Raw genomic sequence first — 20,175 nt, forward strand, 5'->3', positions numbered from 1 at the left:
GATTACATTATTATGACTAGCAGAATCATATTTTTACTGAACTGTGACGGAAACAGGCTTATGAATGCATGTTGGGTTAAAAATGGAGATTTGTGAAATGTGTAATATTCATACATTCATACAATAACAGAATAATACAGAGGTTTCTGTCTGTCTGTCTGTCTATCTATCTATGTATAAGCAGCACTGGTATTTTGAATTAAATAAGCCTTGAATTAATCATATAATTGTAATTTTATTTGTGAAATGTGTAAAATACACACCATTCATAGGAATTAACCAGCAAAAGGGACAATTTTGACTAAAATGTGTCCCAAAATGTAGTATTTCTTAACTCAAATTGTGTTTCTTAATCAGTCAATATATATATATTTTATAAATTATATCACAAACTTTTGGAACAAATAAAATCAAAGAAATGTGTTCACGCCCAAACAAGATTATTTTCCTTAAATTATTAGAAATAGTTTCCAATGTGAAGGCAGCCAGGAACGTTAACAGGGTAAAGAGAAATGAGAGAACGGCGCGCTAAAAGCGGAAATGACGTATCTTGTTGTTACCCATCCTCCGTTCTATCGTCATTGATGGCATGGACGGGAAAACCAATTGCCTGGCTACCGTTACCTTCGCGAGCGTCTCTGGATTATAACATTTTCCCACCTTTGAAATGGTTTGTACCGGGCTTTGAACCAATCTCGCAAATATTACTCACATCTTGAGCATTAATCGTCTGCAAACAAACGGCCGCTTCTCGCGCTCTTGAGAGGATTCCTACGTCAGCTAGCAAGTTTTGCTCCTGTAACGTTAAACAAAATGGCGGACAATGAAGACGATAATAATTCAGCGTCCAAATCTGCTGCAGCGAAAATGGAAAACCTCGACGCGAGCGGATCCCTGCCGCAGCCCGAGACTACACAGACCGCAGCCGAAGCGGGAACTAATCAAGAAGACGCAAGCAAGACGCCGTCCACCGCAGAAGGGGGCGTTGATCAAGGCCTCGCCGAGTTAATGCACAGCGAGTCGGCGGTGGATGTCAGAGTTGTGGACGGTAACGTTACCCAGGAGGTGATCGGGCAGCTCGTGAGCGGTGAGGTAATAACCGATGCGAATATCATAACGTCTTATGTTCAGGCCACTGCAGAGGCAGGTGTCACTGCTGAGTGCACCACTGTTAGCGGGGAAGTCTTAAACGCTCTTGCGCCGACGACCACCATCATTTACGTGCAGCCCGACGGCAGCTTCGTGGAGAGCTCTGGCTTATCGGCCGAAGAGCAGCAGCAGTTAATCGAGCAGTTAACGAAACAACAATTGGTCCATGTGGCAGGTACTGAGACAGCTGTGAAACCCTCCACCTCCCCTATAGTGGACGTACAGCAGGTTATAGTGAGTAAGGCACAGGTGATTGCCCAGGCCGAGCCGGCTGCAACCCTCACAACGACCCCAAAAATACTACAGAGACCTGTCACGACGCAGCCGATTTCCTACATCGCGCTGGAGTCCAGTAACGTTAACTTTCAACTGGCGACGGCGATCCAGCCGCAGCCAGTCAGTATCGTGCAGAACGCGTCGCAGCAGCTGCAGAGCGTCGCCAAACAGGTCGCGCTGCAGCAGTCGCAGAACGGAGCACACACGACCGCACAGAAGGTAACATAGGGTCTCTCATAAGCTGTAGTAATTGTATTACGAGACAATTCATTTTTGTTTACAGTGCAGAATGTGAATAAAGGGTTTCTCAGAAAATCTGTGGAGTACTTTCTTTCTCTTCCTTTTTTCTCTGCTTCATGCAGAGAAATGAAGCATATATTATATTAAGCTTATATTAAGCTAACTTCTTTATAAACATGTGCCTCTTTCATTTCTTTCTGTACTTATTTTCTGCATTTTCTTTAGTTTTTGTTTAGATTCTGTACTTGCTTCCATACGTACTTACTTACTTCTGCAGATACTTCCTTTTCCCACATGTATTTCCTTCTCTACCTCCTCCTTCCTTTTGTACCCTTTTCTTCTGTACACGTTTCCTTCTGAACGTCCCTCTGTACATTCTTTCTTCCACGAATATTTCCTTCTGTACTTCCTCCATTCATTTTGTACTTCATTTCCTCTGCACGGATTTCCTTCCATAAGTTTGTACATTCATTCTTCCTCAAGTATTTGCTTCTGTAAAACACTTCCTTTCTTCCGTATGTACTTTCTTCTGTAAATACTCAGCTTTTACCACATGTATTTGTCTTTCCATTTTTTTGCATTTCCTTCCTCCTTCCTTTCTTCCACACATATACTTTCTCATACAAATATGTCCTTCTGTACTTACCTCCTCCATTCCTTTTGTACTTACTTCTGCACAGATTACCTTTCATTCATCCTTCTGTACATTTGTTCCCACAATCATTTCCTTCTGTACTTCCTTTCAAACATGCTTCATTTCTTCCACACAAATTTTCACACACATTTTCCTCTGTGTATCTTTTTTTCTTCCACAAGTATTTCCTCCTTTGCTTTCTTGCTGCTTTTTTTTTATTTTGTGCAGATTTCCTAAAGTACTTCTTCTGTACATTCCACAATGTTTTCCTTACATTCTTATTTCTGAACATACTTCCTTCTGTACTTGCTTCCTTACATGCTACCTACGAGGTTTTGTTTGTACTTTCTTCCTGTAGTACTTTTTTCTTCACATACTTCCTTCAATATGTTTTTTTTTTCTCTATACGTCCTTCTAGGGCTGTGCAAATAATGGAATGCGATTTTCATGCAAATCTCATCAGTAAAGCCGGTTCTGTGATTAGTAGTAAATCTCCAGCACGTGCTTTCAGATGGAGCGGCATTTACTACACAGAGCCATAGATCACTGACAAGCTACGCAAAATCTCGTTCATAATCGGCAATGAATCTCCTGCGATTTTGAACGCGAACTCTGTATAGTAAATGCCGCTCCATCTGAAAGTACGTGCTGTAGATTTACTACTAATCACAGAACCGGCTTTACTGACGAGATTCGCATGAAAATCGCATTCCATTATTTGCACAGCCCTACATCCTTCCTTCCTTAAAAATTGTGCATTACATAAAGAAATTATTCAAATTGTCCAGTACTTTAGATCATATATTAATTTAAGATTTCACTGTTGTATCAATAATTGTAGTAATTATGATATATGGGCAGAAACTATGGTCACAAACAAGTTTTGTAAAAGAAACCAGTATGCCAAATGCATCCTTCTAACTTCTCTTTAGTTTCATGCATGCACTTAGTCAGATATTCTGTATATGCATTAACTGAATTTAGTCCACAGACTAAATTTAAAATGTTTTTAATTTAGTTTTTTCACACTTTGAATTATTCAGGCAGCTGAGCCCATCCAAATTCAAGTTCAGGCACCTCTGAAGCAAGACAATAAACTACGGCAGACAACTCCAATAACAATTTTACAGCCACAGAATCTGTCAGCCAGTCAGCCGCTGGTGAAGGTTTCAACCGTAGGAACATTAAGCAGCCCACAGATCATCCACATCACCCCTGTGCCTGGACAGCAGCAATATTTCTTACAAAACCCAAGCGATCCTCCTATTCAGCTTCTCCTTCAGAAACCAGCTCCTTTTGTTAGCACCATTTCTGTCCCCATTAGCAAAGTACATGTCCCTGCACCTGCCACAGTCAAGAGTCCACCAGCCAAGCCAGTAGTTCCTACCCCAAAGATCCTAGTGCCGTCTCCGAAAGTTTCATTTCCTCCAGCCAAGGTAACAATTCCTACCAAAGTCATTACTGTAGAAACAAAAACTGCAACTTCAGCCGTTGGAAAGGACACACAGAAAGTTAAAAATCGCCAGAAGAAGCCTCAGAAAATCCAGACCCGCTCTGGTCGGGTGTCCAGACCACCTAAGCACAAGGTGAAAGACTACAAGTTTATTAAGAACGAGGACTTGGCAGAAAGCCACCAGTCAGATTCAGACGACTACTCCGAGATAAGTGTGGAGGATGAGGATGGAGACGAGAAAAAGAAGAAGTCCTCAGATGTGACACTCAACCTCCGTGACAAAGCCTTTAAATGTGATACCTGTGAGAAAGCGTACATCGGCGTTGCCGGTTTGAACAGACACTATAAGCTAAATTCCACACATGACAAGAACCCGACGCCACCTCAAGCAGAAGACCTCTCCAAAACTAGAGATGAACAGCCTTCAGGAACAGAAGTCACCGATAGTAGTCAAGTGAAAACACTCAGTACTCAAAAAGTAGGATGATTTGTTTTGCTTGTTTGATATTAGGTCTCAGATCATTAAAAATGGATCAGATTGATCAGTTAATTGCATATAAAATATTTCAGGTTCAAGAAATTGGGAAAGTAGAACCTAGGAGACCTGGGCGGCCCAGAGGACCAGGACGGCCTAGTCATCCTAGGAGGCCTGGGCGGCCACCTAAAAGAGGACGACCAGGACGGCCACCCAAGTACCCCAGAGGAATGAGCTTGGAGCTGCAAGCTCAAAGACAGAGGAATCGACTAAAAGAAGTAAGATCTAGTTTGCTATACAAATGTGTGCTGAGAATGTGTATTTTTCAGACATTCAGATCAGTTCTGCATGCATTTTTGGTTTCTTATGTAGTGACTTCTCATATCTGTGGTTTATACTCTTGCATATTTGTCGCGTTACATCATGTAACTACTGAGTACAATGCTGGGGTGGGTGATTTATGCATAATGTTATAACAGTATTCTCAAAATTTTGGTTGATTCAGTGGGATTCAAAAGTCCACTTGTAAAAAAGCTTCTGTTTAGCATTTTGAATTGAATAGTTTCTCTCTTGACAAATTATGTTGTCAATTTGAATGAATGAAAAGTTGAATTATAAAGATAAACTTTTTTTTTTGAATGTCTTAAGGTCCATTCACACCAAATATGATAGTTAGTGTCCACACCAATGGTCTGTTTATTATAAGTGTGATTCTGATCGGCTGTCAATTTTTATTGTTCATGAGTTGGAAAAAATGGTTCTAAAAGTGATCTGTGTCATTATCGTTATAGTTGTGGTGTGGACATCCTATTCTCATAGTATTAGAATGAGTATTAAAACTTCCTAGTTTTATAGCACACAAACTGTGAGCTCCACATGGTTGTATAAAACCTGATCATTTTCTCCAGCATGATTTTAAGATCTTGAACTTTGGTTGATATATACAGTATATAAATATTTTGACAAATTAATTCAAGATTCAAGATTTTTATTTGTCACATACATGGTTATATAGAGAATATATGACCAGCAGTGAAATGTAAGTCAGGTCCGCTCCATGGACAGTGCAATTATTAAAGAATACAAACACAAGAAAATTATATATAAATATAGGTATGGAAAAAATAAGAATAAAATAAAATGCGCAGGACAGTATACTGTAGACTTAATAAATATTAAGATGAGCAGGAATGTACAAGAGAAAACGTGCAAACAGGTTGTACAGGGTAGTTACATAGCAGCAATAGAGGTAAAAAAGTAAATAAATAAAATATTACAGAAATTGCTGTGTGCAAGTGACAATGTCAGTATATTAAGTGTCTTACTGATAATTAAGTGAAGTCATGTTGGTGTTAAGAGACTGAGTTTGAGTTTAGGAGCCTGATGGCCTGGGGGAAGAAGCTCCTCCTAAGTCTCTCGGTTTTTGCCATCAGGCTACGGAAGCGCTTACCAGATGGCAGCAAAATGAAAAGACAGTTACCAGGGTGGTTGGAGTCCTTGATGATTTTAGCAGCTCTGCTTTTGCAGCGTTTGAGGTAGATGTCCTGTAGAGAGGGGAGAGCAGACCCTGAGATGCGCTCAGCTAAGCGCACAACTCTCTGCAGGGCTTTGCAGTCTTGACTGGAGCTGTTCCCATACCACACTGAGATACACTGAGTCAATACACTTTCTATGGCCCCTGAATAGAAAGTTTTCAGGATTGCTGGCGAAACCCTGAATTTTCTCAGCTGTCGCAGATGGTACAGTCTTTGCCTGGCTTTATTAACCTGAGTTTGGATGTGTGAAGTCCAAGTCAGGTCCTCGCCCAGTGGGTAGAAATCTAGGCTGGTAACTGAAAGGTTGTAGGTTCAAAAACTAGAAAAGCTTAATCCCTGAACTTAATCACCATTGTATCATTGGTACAAGGGTCCTGTCAAACTCCAAATATACATTATGAAAGTATCATAAAACTAGTCCATACAACTTTTTGGTTATATTTTGATATTTTCAAGATTCAAGATTCAAGATTTTTTTTTGTCACATACATGGTTATATAGAGAATATATGACCAGCAGTGAAATGTAAGTCAGGGCTGCTCCATGGACAGTGCAATTATTAAAGAATACAAACTTATATTGTATAAATTATATATAAATATAGGTATGGAAAAAAGAAAAAAAATAAGAATAAAATAAAATGCGCAGGACAGTATACTGTAGACTTAATAAATATTAAGATGAGCAGGAATGTACAAGAGAAGAATGTGCAAACAGGTTGTACAGGGTAGTTTGATAGCAGCAATAGAGTTTAAAAAAGTAAATAAATAAAATATAACTGAGATTGCTGTGTGCAAGTGACAATGTCAGTATATTAATTGTCTTACTGATAATTAAGTGAAGTCATGTTGGTGTTAAGAGACTGAGTTTGAGTTTAGGAGCCTGATGGCCTGGGGGAAGAAGCTCCTCCTAAGTCTCTCGGTTTTTGCCATCAGGCTACGGAAGCGCTTACCAGATGGCAGCAAAATGAAAAGACCGTTACCAGGGTGGTTGGAGTCCTTGATGATTTTAGCAGCTCTGCTTTTGCAGCGTTTGAGGTAGATGTCCTGTAGAGAGGGGAGAGCAGACCCTGAGATGCGCTCAGCTACGCGCACAACTCTCTGCAGGGCTTTGCAGTCTTGACTGGAGCTGTTCCCATACCACACTGAGATACACTGAGCCAATACACTTTCTATGGCCCCTGAATAGAAGGTTTTCAGGATTGCTGGCGAAACCCTGAATTTTCTCAGCTGTTTCAGATGGTACAGTCTTTGCCTGGCTTTATTAACCTGAGTTTGGATGTGTGAAGTCCAAGTCAGGTCCTCGGAGATGTTTACACCAAGGTACTTGAAGCTGCTCACCCTCTCCACTGGGGTCCCACTGATCATAAGAGGAGTATAGGGCCGCTGCTGTCTCTTCCTGAAGTCCACAATCAGCTCTTTAGTTTTACTCACATTCATAGAAAGACAATTGTCCTGGCACCATGATGTGAGTTTCTCTACCTCATCCAAGTATGCGGCCTCATTGTTGTTGGAAATGATCAGGCCGAGGTCCATGAGTTTAGAAGCTAGCTTGGTGGGGACTATAGTATTGAAAGCTGAGCTATAGTCGATGAATAGCAGCCTTACATAATTCCCATTGCTGCTGTCGATGTGCATGAGGGAAGAGTGCAGGACGTAATTGACATAGTGTCACAAATTTGCTTTTTCAGTAAGTCACATAGAAATGGTGATAAATCTGAAAAGTTTCTTCTTTATTTATGAATTTTTTTGGTTTATATTTTTAAAAACATTCTATTAACTTTTTTTTTTTTTCCAGGTTTATATTAGATTTCAAATCTCAGATTTTCTGTGTGGACTGACAATTTAAAATCCCACTGTGTATCTAGTTAGAACTGACACTTTTGAGTGTTTTAATTATTTTTACAATCAATTTTTATATAAATTGTAATGAGACAAATAGATTAAAGGGTTACTCCACCCTGAAATGAAAAGTTTGTTATTAATTACTCACCCTCGTGTCATTCCAAACCCGTAAGACCTCCGTTCATCTTCGGAACACAAATTAAGATATTTTTGATGAATTCTGAGAGCTCTCTGAGCCTCCCATAGACAGCAATGTAAGTAACACGATCAAGGTCCAGAAACGTAGCAAGGGATGGCCTGGGGGAAGAAGCTCCTCCTAAGTCTCTCGGTTTTTGCCATCAGGCTACGGAAGCGCTTACCAGATGGCAGCAAAATGAAAAGACCGTTACCAGGGTGGTTGGAGTCCTTGATGATTTTAGCAGCTCTGCTTTTGCAGCGTTTGAGGTAGATGTCCTGTAGAGAGGGGAGAGCAGACCCTGAGATGCGCTCAGCTAAGCGCACAACTCTCTGCAGGGCTTTGCAGTCTTGACTGGAGCTGTTCCCATACCACACTGAGATACACTGAGTCAATACACTTTCTATGGCCCCTGAATAGAAAGTTTTCAGGATTGCTGGCGAAACCCTGAATTTTCTCAGCTGTCGCAGATGGTACAGTCTTTGCCTGGCTTTATTAACCTGAGTTTGGATGTGTGAAGTCCAAGTCAGGTCCTCGGAGATGTTTACACCAAGGTACTTGAAGCTGCTCACCCTCTCCACTGGGGTCCCACTGATCATAAGAGGAGTATAGGGCCGCTGCTGTCTCTTCCTGAAGTCCACAATCAGCTCTTTAGTTTTACTCACATTCATAGAGAGACAATTGTCCTGGCACCATGATGTGAGTTTCTCTACCTCATCCAAGTATGCGGCCTCATTGTTGTTGGAAATGAGGCCCAGAACCACAGTATCATCAGCAAATTTGATAATAGATGTGGAGCTGTGGGAAGACACGCAGTCATGTGTGTAGAGAGAGTAGAGCAGAGGACTCAGGACACAGCCCTGTGGAGCTCCCACGTTCAGGGTGATGGAGTTGGAGGTGAACTGGCCTACTTTCACCACTTGAGGTCTACCAGTGAGGAAATCTAGAATCCAGTTGCAGAGTGAAGAATTCAGGCCGAGGTCCATGAGTTTAGAAGCTAGCTTGGTGGGGACTATAGTATTGAAAGCTGAGCTATAGTCGATGAATAGCAGCCTTACATAATTCCCATTGCTGCTGTCGATGTGCATGAGGGAAGAGTGCAGGACGTAATTGACATAGTGTCACAAATTTGCTTTTTCAGTAAGTCACATAGAAATGGTGATAAATCTGAAAAGTTTCTTCTTTATTTATGAATTTTTTTGGTTTATATTTTTAAAAACATTCTATTAACTTTTTTTTTTTTTCCAGGTTTATATTAGATTTCAAATCTCAGATTTTCTGTGTGGACTGACAATTTAAAATCCCACTGTGTATCTAGTTAGAACTGACACTTTTGAGTGTTTTAATTATTTTTACAATCAATTTTTATATAAATTGTAATGAGACAAATAGATTAAAGGGTTACTCCACCCTGAAATGAAAAGTTTGTTATTAATTACTCACCCTCGTGTCATTCCAAACCCGTAAGACCTCCGTTCATCTTCGGAACACAAATTAAGATATTTTTGATGAATTCTGAGAGCTCTCTGAGCCTCCCATAGACAGCAATGTAAGTAACACGATCAAGGTCCAGAAACGTAGCAAGGCGATCGATAAAATAATCCATGTGACATCAGGGGTTCAACCGTAATTTTACAAAGCTACAAGAATACTTTTTGTACGCAAAGAAAACAAAAATAAACACTTTATTCAACAATTTGTCTCCTAGCGCCATTTTAGAGAGTATCCACTGAACGCAAACACGTTTATTCTATGTTTATTTACGCTTTGATTTGAACAAAAACAACATATCCGTGTGGTGCAGCTGACACAGAATAGCATACGCTGTTTGCGTTCAGTGGATACTCTCTAAAATGGCGCTATGGTGGACGCGGAGGAGACAAATTGTTGAATAAAGTCGTTTTTAAACCCTTTAAAAATAAATGAAATATTTTTTAAAATAGTTTTCTGCTCAGCCATTTGAACTTGTTTATCTTCTATCCTTGACTATCTCCCTGGCAGAAGATCACTTCTTACTATGTTTAAGCAATTAAATCTTATCTTTACAAAAAGATATTGTAATGTTATGGTAAATCTTCTCATTACTGCAATAATACCAGAGCAGTTAATGAAATCACTATTACTAACAGCAATTACTAAATTTCTTTCATCTCTCTTCAGTTTATTAAACAGTATGATGATGAAGATCTCATGGAGATCGTTCTTCCACGTCTGGCCAGAGTCATGACTGTATGGGAGTTTGTGCTGATGAAGGTATGTTTAGATATTCGGAAGCATGGGATATAGTTTTGAATTTTGTCTAGTCGTGTCCATTTCTCACTGTAAAATACCATGTGATTATGTGTGTTGGAAGCATTTCATGCACACTTACACTGTTCTTGTCCATATAGGTGGAAAAGGGCTACCCGTCAAAGCAACAGTTCCCGAGCGTGTACCATGAATTTGAACAACTACACAGCCAGGTGAAGAAGATGGCCCTGGAATATTTGCACACTTCACCAGCCTCCCGGCCAGCTATAGAGGTCAACAACATGGGAGTAAGTAATATCAAGACATTTAGCCACTGCAGCATTGTGAACAAACCGGAGTACCATACAGATTTTCTGTCATTCCAGGTTTTACAATCTCTGGGTATAACCGATCCCAATGCACTAAAACTCCTGACTTCCTCTGAAGGACAACAAAGTCAAAAGACAAATCAGGCCACAAAGAGCCTACGGAGTATTGAGGTATGTTCTGAGCAAAAATCACTCCAGTGTAGACTCCTGTATGCAAGTATCACAGATTGCTCAGCTGCAATTTTCAGAATTATTTAATTCTGTCTAGTAGCTAGATGCTCTGCCTGAACCTCCAAATGTGATGCTCTTGTGAGGAACCCCCTTCGTAAAATATAAAGGCAGCTATACATTTTCATGTACAAAGACACATTTTGATAGTCTTAATGAAATAATTGAATAAATATTCAAAAGCTTGTATTGTGACTTTGTATTAAAGTAATTTATTAAAATGTTATTTAAAGAATATTTACTTTGTATTAAGTTTACTTAGATCTTTATATAAACAGTATTAGGGTAATGAATGTAAGATAACCATTTACGTGAAAGGAAGGTGTTTATTTTTCTTACTGTAAAAATCTAGGGCTTTTAATAGAATAAAATAATTTTGATTAATCTCATGGATTATGATCAGCCTTTAGAAATCAGAATGAAACCGTATTAATATCAAATACATGATGAAAACATTATGAAAGCATAATTTAAAAAAAATGATGAATGTTGTGCTAAATGTCTTTTTAAAAAATTTTTAGTACAATTTATTCATGTGATGGCAAAGTCACATGATCTTTCAGAAATCATTCTAATATGCTGATTTGCTGCTCAGGAAACATTTTCTCTTATAATCAATGTTGAAAACTGTTGTGCTGCTTGATATTTTTGTGGAAACTTTGATACATTTTTTTTTTCAAGATTCTTTGATGAATAGAAGGTTCAAAAGGACAGCATTTATTTGAAATGGAAATCTTTTGTAACATTATTAACTCTTTTGAATCTTTACAGTTACTTTTGATCGATTTCATATGTCCTTGTTGAATAAAAGTATTAATTTCTTTTTTTTTCTTATTGACCGCAACCTTTTGTGTATTTTAAGTTAACCTTGACAGCCTTTTTTTAATTTTTTTATTACTCTCTTAAATTTTCTGCACACCCTTGATTTAGTAGACACTTTTATTTATTTTAGTAATTATGTGCTTCTTTTGGGTTTTGAACCTGTAACCTTTCATTTACCTACATCCATATTATCACCACTCCACTTACAGCTGTTATGGGCTACTTGTCATAATTCTATGTGAACAACATACATTTTACAGTTGTATGGTAATAATATTTTTTCTCCATGTTTTTCTTAGAATGCCAAAATGCTGCCTCCTGCAAAAAGGTTTAAAATAGAAAACCGCAATGAAGAAACCAACGGCTATCAAGTTAATCAGAACGGCATCCAGAAGGACGAGAGTATTGATGGCTCTATTCTACGTAAGCCTCAGGTGGTGCTAACCCGACTGGAGAACTTGACTTCTGTAGATCTAACCACCGACGATGCTACACAGAGCGCTGAAGACGCCATCCCGGAGAGGACAGAGGAAGAGCCCATGGAGACGGAAATGCCGCCTTCGGATTCTGATGCCACAAAAACCACAGAAGATCCAGAGATCTCCAAGGTTCTAAACAGTAGCGTCATCGTTGATATCGCGGATCAGATGAAACAGCTGGAACAAGCTCTGAACACAGACTCGGAGATTAAGAACTCAGAAGAAGCCACTCAACAAGAGGTTCAAGATTGCCAGACCGATGCTCTCGAAGATCCCGAGGCCAATCAGGTGGTGCAGCAAGAATCTCCAGTTATTTTCCAGACAGCAGAGGGGCTTGTGATGCAGAGCGCAGAGGAGTTAGCCGCCAAAGGCATTGTCATTGTCAACGGACCCGATGGCACCATGATGCACATCGAGGCACCTGAAGGTGTTCCTTTAGAGACCGTTCATGCCCTGCTGGGCATTGAAACCGAAAGAAAGACTTAATGGAGTCACATCTTCACTTCCTGTTTTTGTCCATTATTCACACCATACATACGTTCTGTCTGAGAGATGGTGTTTTTTCAATGAACTTTTACTGCATTCTTTGTAAATTTGTATAAAAACAGTATTATTATATTAGTGTTCTTTCTGTTTATACAAAAAAGTCATTGTTCATTTCCAATTTTAGAGAATGTTCACTTATGTTAGCATATCTTAACTATTGGTTTCAGAGTCCATGACTATGTAGCTGCACGTTACTCGTCTCACGGGGAAAGTGATGAGATGGTGGGAAATACTTGTGACAACACTAAATCGTGGAGGGAATCCAGTGCTTTTCATTCTGGGAACTGAATCTTTCACTACATGCACAGATGGGAGAAAAGAAAATACTATCTGCCAAAACTAAGTTATGGACTCCAGCGAGGTTCAGTAAAAGCTGTGGTAAGATTTTTGTGATACTGTGTCCACTTAGTGGGCCATCCAGAGAAATCTGTACATAACCGTTCCTTTATGTTAGAAAACCAGGCTGTAGTTACAATACAGTTTAAATTGGTACCCCATGAGATTTTATTTATTCAAACACTTTTGGACATTCGTTTGTTTGAAAATGAACCCTTAAGGCTGAAAATAGTTGACCCCTAGAGGTCTGACCTAAAAACATGGTATTTTGAGACGGGGGACATTTCGGTTTTGACAACTGTCCACTCCAAGCAGTAAGAAAACACTCTTATCGATAGGTGCTTATAATCTTAAGACTGCAGCCTCAGATGTTCCATTGTTTCTGTTCTTTAGTAGTTTGTCTAGTGCAAAAGTCATTTGAAAAGTTGTTGCACTATTTTATTACTTTTTATAAAATAACTGGTTTACTGTGTTTTTGAAACATCTCAGCATTTTTAATACAAAGGGACATGTTCAAATATGACATTAAAATTTTTGTGAGCGAGTTTATGGAGTTAAGACTTTGTATGGTACAGACTGCTTACAGGGACGTAATACAGTATAAAAATAGGATATTTTTGAGAAATAAATTTGAAGGTTAAACCGATTAAATCAAAGCTGTATACATGTCATGATATGCTTTTAATTTGTTTACATAGTCCTCATGCATAGACTGAATTACAAAGGTCTGTGACCTGTTTCCAATAGCAAACTCTCTAGTAGCAGTTTTCCACTGTCCTCAACGTAGGGCTGATATAGCCATGACGACAGGTAGACCATGGAAAGATCAGCATTAGCAGTGTGGGCCAATTCTTGTAGTATAGTCTTCTTCAGCGCCAACTCCTGCTTGTATGACTCGTAAAGCTTGGAAGATACTTCAACTGTCATGAAGAGGACAAAGGTCAAATTATTTTTTCTTCATCAGAACAGATTGAGAGAAATGTAGCATTACTTGCTCACCAATGGATCCTCTGGAGTGAATGGGTGCCGTCAGAATAATAATAGCATCAGAATAATCCACATGACTCCAGTCAATCAATTAAGGTCTTGTGAAGTGAAAGAGAAAAGCGTATTTATCAGCTGTTTAGACTCGTTCTGACAGCACCTATTCAGAGGATCAGTGATGTAATGCCAAATTTCTTCAAATACGTTATGATGAAGAATCTAATTTATATCTTGGATGGATTCGTGTGAGTAAATTCACAAAGATTTTTGAGAGAACTATTTCTTTAAGGAGTCACATTGGCAGGGAACGCAGATGATTGCTTCATACTAAATTCTTCAATTAGTATTCATAATAATTTAGAACTAATTAAGTTGAATACATATTAATTTATACATAATACATATGAATTTAAACCAATTTTATGAAAGTAAACTTTGGACATACAGATCAAAGAACAGATTAACATTAACAGAAAATGGGATAGTTTGTTGTTTGGTATATGATGGTTGAGCATTTCTTGCTCTTACCAAACTGTTGTGTGGACCATGTGTGAAAGAGTGGTGCTGCTCTTCCTTTCTCTCCATACTGGAACGCTTCTAACTCACAGATCCCGCGTTCGGCATGGACCATCTTCTCCATCTTTGACAGTATGTTTGCCTTTGGCGAAACAATTTAGACTGTATAAAAATGTACAAACATCAAGCATTGCTAATGCTCGTTCTGCAAAAAGTTACCATTTTCTCCACAACGTCTTGTAACTTCACACATTCTTCCTCCAGCTCTTGGTTGCTCCGTTTCATGTTCTCTGAAATGTCTCCAGCTGCCAACCTGCCTCCTTCCATCACAACATCAGGCTCAATATCTGATCTGTGAACAGACAGGATGGAGAAAACAGGTTACAGGTATAAAAGAGCAGGCAGATTGCTTACACACACAAATTGATATATAAACGCATTAGAATTTTACTATACATTATTATTTATTTACATAATTTATATTTATAGTATTTATGTTTGATCGACAGGTAAAACTTACTTTTTGTTCAGTCCCAGATTAACAATTTTAGTCGCAATCGTGGATCCCTCATCGTTTAATCGCTCCCATTTCAAAATGAGATTATGCCAGTCTGCGGCGTCGTCCTTTAATTTTCTGGCACTTCCGGTCAAATTGCCCTTTTTTCCTGGGGTCGTGGACTCTGACATAATGCATTTAATAGTGCTTTAATGTTAATGTGTACAATGCAATAACATCAGCTGAAGTAACTGTTAGGTTGTCGCGCTTTTCCTCATCCCGTAACTTAAATATGAACAAATGACCTGTTTGTAAATGAAAACATTTCTTCTAAAAAGCTGTATAGTTGTAATTTATTCTATTCCTTCACAAAGTATTTTAGTTCATCACAATCGACAACATCACAAACTCACGTGTTCCTTCCTTCTACTCTTTCTCTACTTCTGCCGTTTTGTGCTATGACAATTGCAAAGCTTTTTAGTGACACCTACTGGAACATTTATATCATTACATAGTTGGCTGAGAGGGGCTTCTGTCACTTCGCTGTGTGATGGAGGGTCGTCTCTGCGTTACTTTTTATTATTATTTTTTTTAACATTTTTTATATCAATTACTAGCGGGTCCAGCCCTAATTTTCGTTGTTTTGTAGTGTACTCATGGGGTTTTAATTTGGTTTATAAACCCAGACCTTGCATCCATAAGAGTAAAAAGCTTTATGCTAGTTTTGTACCTCAGGCCATGTTGATGTTGTCTGTGTTACTGATGTTTATAATTTGAAGATATGATGATGAAGATATTCCAAGATGTTTATCAGAGAATCTATTTGTCCAGTCACATTCAGCCCAACACCCCTTTACACCTGTGTATACTTGCTGATGAAGGTCCATCTAATTCAACATAAGCCTTAAAGGGATGAAAATTGTGTTATTAATTACTCACCCTCATGTCGTTCCAAACCCGTAAGACCTTCGTTCATCTTCAGAACACAAATTAAGATATTTTTGATGAAATGTGAGAGCTCTCAGACCCTGCATAGACCGCAACGCAACTGCAATGTTTGCCATTTTAGAGAGTATCACAATGCATATGCACGCTTTCCCCTAAGTGTAAACAACGCTGATTACGCAGATTACGTTCATGCGCGCACTTTCCCCCCCGAACGTAAACAATGCTGATTACGTCGATTACGCTCTTGGGTACTCTCCAAAATGGCGGAAGACACCTGGGAACATTATAGTTGCGTTGCTTTCTATGCAGGGTCTGATAGCTCTCACATTTCATGAAAAATATCTTAAAGGGGTCATATGATGCAATTTCATATTTTCCTTTCTCTTTGGAGTGTTACAAGCTGTTCGTGCATAGATTTATGTGGAAAAGAATGTGTTTTTTTAACCTTAAACCGCATAAACACATTGCATTACACCAAATACACAACATAATGTTCTTTTTAGCAACGTCATATGACCCCTTTAATTTGTGTTCCGAAGATGAACGAAGGTCTTACGGGTTTGAAACGACATGAGGGTAATTAATAGTAATTAATGACAGAATTTTCATCTTGGGGTGAACTAACCCTTTAAGATGCCTGTTGTTTTCTTGCAGTCTCTCTCTCTCTCTCTCTCTCTTTTATCTACATTTCTCTAAAATTAAAATGTGTATACATTTATAAATGTGCTGTATTACGATAGACATAAAGAACAACCACTTTATTCTGAAGGCATATTGTTATACTGTATTGTACAGTGAGTATTAATTTACGTTTTGTTAAAATAGTAGCTTGAAGGTTGGACAGACTATTTCTGTCATTTAGAGATTTTGTTTTCTTAATAAACTCAGACTCAGTTTATGTAAAAATAAACTTTATTTGACTTTACATACAGTTGAGACATCCACCCAAATGAGTTGTGTAAAACTGGAATAAATAGCAGCATTGTAGCAGAATAGTAGAAAGACTGGTAGAAAAGTGAACAATGTGGTCTGACTTCATTCTGTTGGACTGTCCAAAGGCCATTCTTATTGTTTAGACCCCGTCTACAGCCAAATTCCATGCTGATACCTTGGCCTTCAAACAGTAAACAAAGGGCCACAAAGTGTAACTCTCCTTTGAGTTACTTATCTGGTATTACTTACCTGGTGAGCTTATTATTCAAATGAACATACAAAGTGATAAATAAATAAACCTCTTTCACATTTTGTGTTTATTTTCATATTGTGTTTTTAATGTGGGACACAAGTTACAGAACCCCGAGCATTAGCAGGAACCTCTGGGACCAGTGAGGTTGAGAGAGGAGCTCTGGGACTGCAGCAGCCGTGGACATAAGCTCTGACTGAGGCTAAGACAGGAAACACTGGGTCAGCCTTCGCTGCAATTTCTCTGGCAGGCGTGGCATGAATCTCTGCACCATCATGAGAGGAACCTTTGTGGCAGACATGACATGCTTCAGTGTGACCTGCTTGGTTATGTCAGGTGCGACTGGAGCTGCTATGACACAGAGCTGTAGCAAGCTGGGACAGGGACCTGTTACATGACATCTTTAACAACAGCTGGTTCAGGAACCCTTAGGGTGGCCTTCGCTATGACTTCTGGAGTGTCCCTGACAGGATCTTTTGAGACCCGGTTGCTCATGGCAGGAAGGAACATCAGTGTGAGGGACCTGTGGGACCAGCGAAGCTATGAAAGGGCATCCTGGGACTTTCAACCTCGGTGGAGCCTCAGCAGGATCTGGAGCAGCAGTGACAAGAACCTTTATTGGTGGCCTTTAGAGGGATGTCTGAAGCCGTCCTGGCAGGATCTCTGGGCCCAAGGCAGTTGAGAAACAGAGTTCTGTGGCTGAGGCCATGCTTGCAACCTCTGATGTATCGGTGACACTGATCTCTGGGACCTGGAGGCCAGTGGCAGCTCTGAGTGACCCCATTATTAAAATATGATTGAATGGTATAGTGCTTAACTAGCTAAAACTAAAACTATTTACAGTATACATCCCTAGGTGAGTAGTTCCACAAGGTGCCAAAACTACCGCCTCAAGCAAGGCGCCAGACGCAACCAAGACTTGCCAGTCCCGCAAGACGCAAAGGCTGGAGGGATGGAAGGTCTAACTTAACTATCTACAACTAAACTAACTATTTACAATATGTACACATCCCCAGGCAAGTAGTTCCGCAAGACGCAAAGACTACTGCCACAAGCCAAGGCGCCAGACGCAACCAAGGCTTGCCAGCCCCACAAGACGCTAAGGCTGGAGGGATGGAGGGGCCACGCATGTCAGCCCGCCAGACACAGGGCTGACCCTCTTTTCCATGACTTATAGGAGGACCTGAAACAGAATGTGTGAGCATTGACTATATTGTTGCAGCAGGTATTGAATAATAAAAGGAAGCTGATGTAGATATTGAGAGAAACAAACCAAACCAACAAAAAGGCAAAAAATAAACAAATGACCTAATGTTAATATATACATTTTAGCTTATCTTAGACTTAGTACCTTGAACCAGTCATGGAACAGCATCTCCTCCAGATGAAGCCTCTGTTCTGGGTTGCTCTTCAGGCAACCTCGAATGAAATGGCAACATTCTGTGCAGAAAGTTGGGAAAAATGCCAATGTCTGATTATTACCTGCAACTTCACACCTGCTTTGTAAACTTGGAAAGATTCCTGCAATATCCAGGTTAGGCCATCTTTTATAAAGCCACTATCCTTCCTTCTCAGCTGTAATGATTTTCTCACCATCTGAGAAAAAGCCCAGCTGGAACCAGACATCAACGTCCATCAAGCTGATATCGCTGCTGTCCGGGAAAAGGCTGGTGATCATGGTGAACAGCAGCACGCCCAGTGACCACACTGTTGCCTCCTTCCCGTGGTACTCGCCCTTCCCAAAGTACTCCGGAGGGCAGTACATCGCTGTCCCTGATGGCAAGAGTTTTCCACAGGATACTCTGACTGAAATGCCATTTAATTGTAGTCAACATTAATATCATGATGTCGCATACCAGAGTAGGTGTTGTAAGAAGAGCTTTTCAGGAGGTCCCCACACCCGAAATCGATCAATTTAACCTCCAGGGTCTTCGTGTTGACGAGGAGATTTGGCATTTTGATGTCCACCCCCCCGGGAACAGCACACGGCAGCAGCGTCAATCACCTGCCACATGAAATGACACGCTAACTCCTCACTAAAGAGGTCGCCGTGATACTGCCAAAAGAGGTGCATGTCGACGCAGGGTGAGGGCCGCTCTAGGACCATGATATACTGGTCTAGATGGTCCTGCCAGTCCAGTAACTCTATGATGTGGCAACAGTTAGGGCCTTGATTGGCCATGACTGTTAGGGCCACCTCTAGAGGTACTGGTCTGGGATGGTCAGGCTAGAAGAAGGACAGTTTGTATGATGGTTAGAATATAAGTGGATTCTCAAATAAGGAATTAGTCTACTGAAATATTTTAAAATGTTAAAAATGCAGTGACTGAGGGGAGATGACACAGGGAGCACAATCTACTTACAAGGCTGATGTACTGCACATTCTCCGTCTTGGCTACAAATTTCACGGCCACCGGAAGGCCGTCCTTGTCTCAGCAGATATCTCTCACCTGCTGACGGACTAACTGGACTGTCCTGATCTTGAGGCTCATCGTCCTTCATTTGCTGGTCCTCGGCATTGGCGTAGACTTCAGGACTACTGGAAGGAGGCTCCTGATGATCATTGTCCTCCACAGTACAGACAATGTCCTGTAGAGAAGTCCGATCGAAAAAGAGGAATATCAACCAAAATAATATATCATATTCTTCATTTAGGGGTACTTTAGACTAGTTTGAAAAGTTAATATTATACTATACTACCATATTATATCAAATTAATTATACTATTTCATCTAACTATATTATGACAAATAAAGTATAAGAAAGACATTTTTTGCTGAGTAATGGGTTTTGTGTTTGTTATTATTGTGTGTAAATGATTAAGAGACTTTTGTAACGAGCTTTGGTGATAAAACATGTCATTTACCATCAGAACACCTCCTGGATGGTCCGGCGTCAGCGTCCTGGTCCACCTCACCCTGCTCCACCTGTTCATCATGAGCTTTGGTGGATTTGGGGCGAGACAAACAACAGAAAAAGGAGGCAAGCCTCATGAACCTCCTCTTTTCAGCCTCCTTTTCTTAGGCTCTAGGCATTTCTCTCGCCCTTTCTCCTCCTGCCCGCCTTCACCCTCACCGATACCCACAGGCGTCTCGTCAGGAGGACGAGGGATGAACCTCCGCCTTGTGGTCGGTGGGTGTAACTGGTGTTCGGGATTGACCTCCCTCCTCCACCTTTTCTCTCCGGGAAAGTCGCTGTCCCATATTCACCACACGATAAAAACGCTATCAACAACTGTAAACACCGTCGATGATAACTACTCCTTAACTCGCCACAAAGTGAACAAGTGAATTTCTCG

The 20,175-nt window shown here is 40.1% G+C and overlaps 2 protein-coding genes and 1 pseudogene across 2 annotated transcripts; 1 reads left to right on the top strand and 2 right to left on the bottom strand.

Moving 5' to 3' along the window:
* Positions 1-512: 512 nt before the first annotated feature.
* LOC107719454 (uncharacterized) lies at positions 513-13,331 on the top strand. The gene is made up of 7 exons (XM_016526864.1): positions 513-1,644; positions 3,343-4,230; positions 4,323-4,505; positions 9,942-10,034; positions 10,172-10,318; positions 10,397-10,510; positions 11,689-13,331. Exons 1-7 carry the CDS (start codon positions 814-816, stop codon positions 12,352-12,354), a joined length of 2,922 nt encoding a protein of 973 aa, XP_016382350.1. The 5' UTR covers positions 513-813; the 3' UTR covers positions 12,355-13,331.
* Positions 13,282-15,209, bottom strand: LOC107719456 (cyclin-dependent kinase 2-interacting protein-like). The gene is made up of 5 exons (XM_016526865.1): positions 15,160-15,209; positions 14,771-15,051; positions 14,470-14,602; positions 14,263-14,392; positions 13,282-13,670 (listed from the first exon to the last, which is right to left on the bottom strand). Exons 2-5 carry the CDS (start codon positions 14,935-14,937, stop codon positions 13,468-13,470), a joined length of 633 nt encoding a protein of 210 aa, XP_016382351.1. The 5' UTR covers positions 14,938-15,051; positions 15,160-15,209; the 3' UTR covers positions 13,282-13,467.
* Positions 15,210-16,963: 1,754 nt separating this feature from the next.
* On the bottom strand, positions 16,964-20,080 carry LOC107719488 (serine/threonine-protein kinase pim-1-like; annotated as a pseudogene).
* Positions 20,081-20,175: the final 95 nt, after the last annotated feature.

The sequence above is a fragment of the Sinocyclocheilus rhinocerous genome, unplaced genomic scaffold (assembly GCF_001515625.1).
Source record: "Sinocyclocheilus rhinocerous isolate Xijiao unplaced genomic scaffold, SAMN03320098_v1.1 scaffold1234, whole genome shotgun sequence".
NCBI lineage: Eukaryota > Metazoa > Chordata > Actinopteri > Cypriniformes > Cyprinidae > Sinocyclocheilus > Sinocyclocheilus rhinocerous.

Bases quoted from the DNA above. Each gene is read 5' to 3' on its own strand.
- LOC107719456 (XM_016526865.1), bottom strand. From the start codon at position 14,937: ATGTCAGAGTCCACGACCCCAGGAAAAAAGGGCAATTTGACCGGAAGT. The intron at 14,603-14,770 runs GTAAGTTTTACC...GTCTGTTCACAG, and splicing joins AATCTGGGACTGAACAAAAA to ATCAGATATTGAGCCTGATG. The intron at 13,671-14,262 runs GTAAGAGCAAGA...TCTTCATGACAG, and splicing joins ATGGTCCACACAACAGTTTG to TTGAAGTATCTTCCAAGCTT.
- LOC107719454 (XM_016526864.1), top strand. From the start codon at position 814: ATGGCGGACAATGAAGACGATAATAATTCAGCGTCCAAATCTGCTGCA. The intron at 1,645-3,342 runs GTAACATAGGGT...TGAATTATTCAG, and splicing joins CACACACGACCGCACAGAAG to GCAGCTGAGCCCATCCAAAT. The intron at 10,319-10,396 runs GTAAGTAATATC...CTGTCATTCCAG, and splicing joins TAGAGGTCAACAACATGGGA to GTTTTACAATCTCTGGGTAT.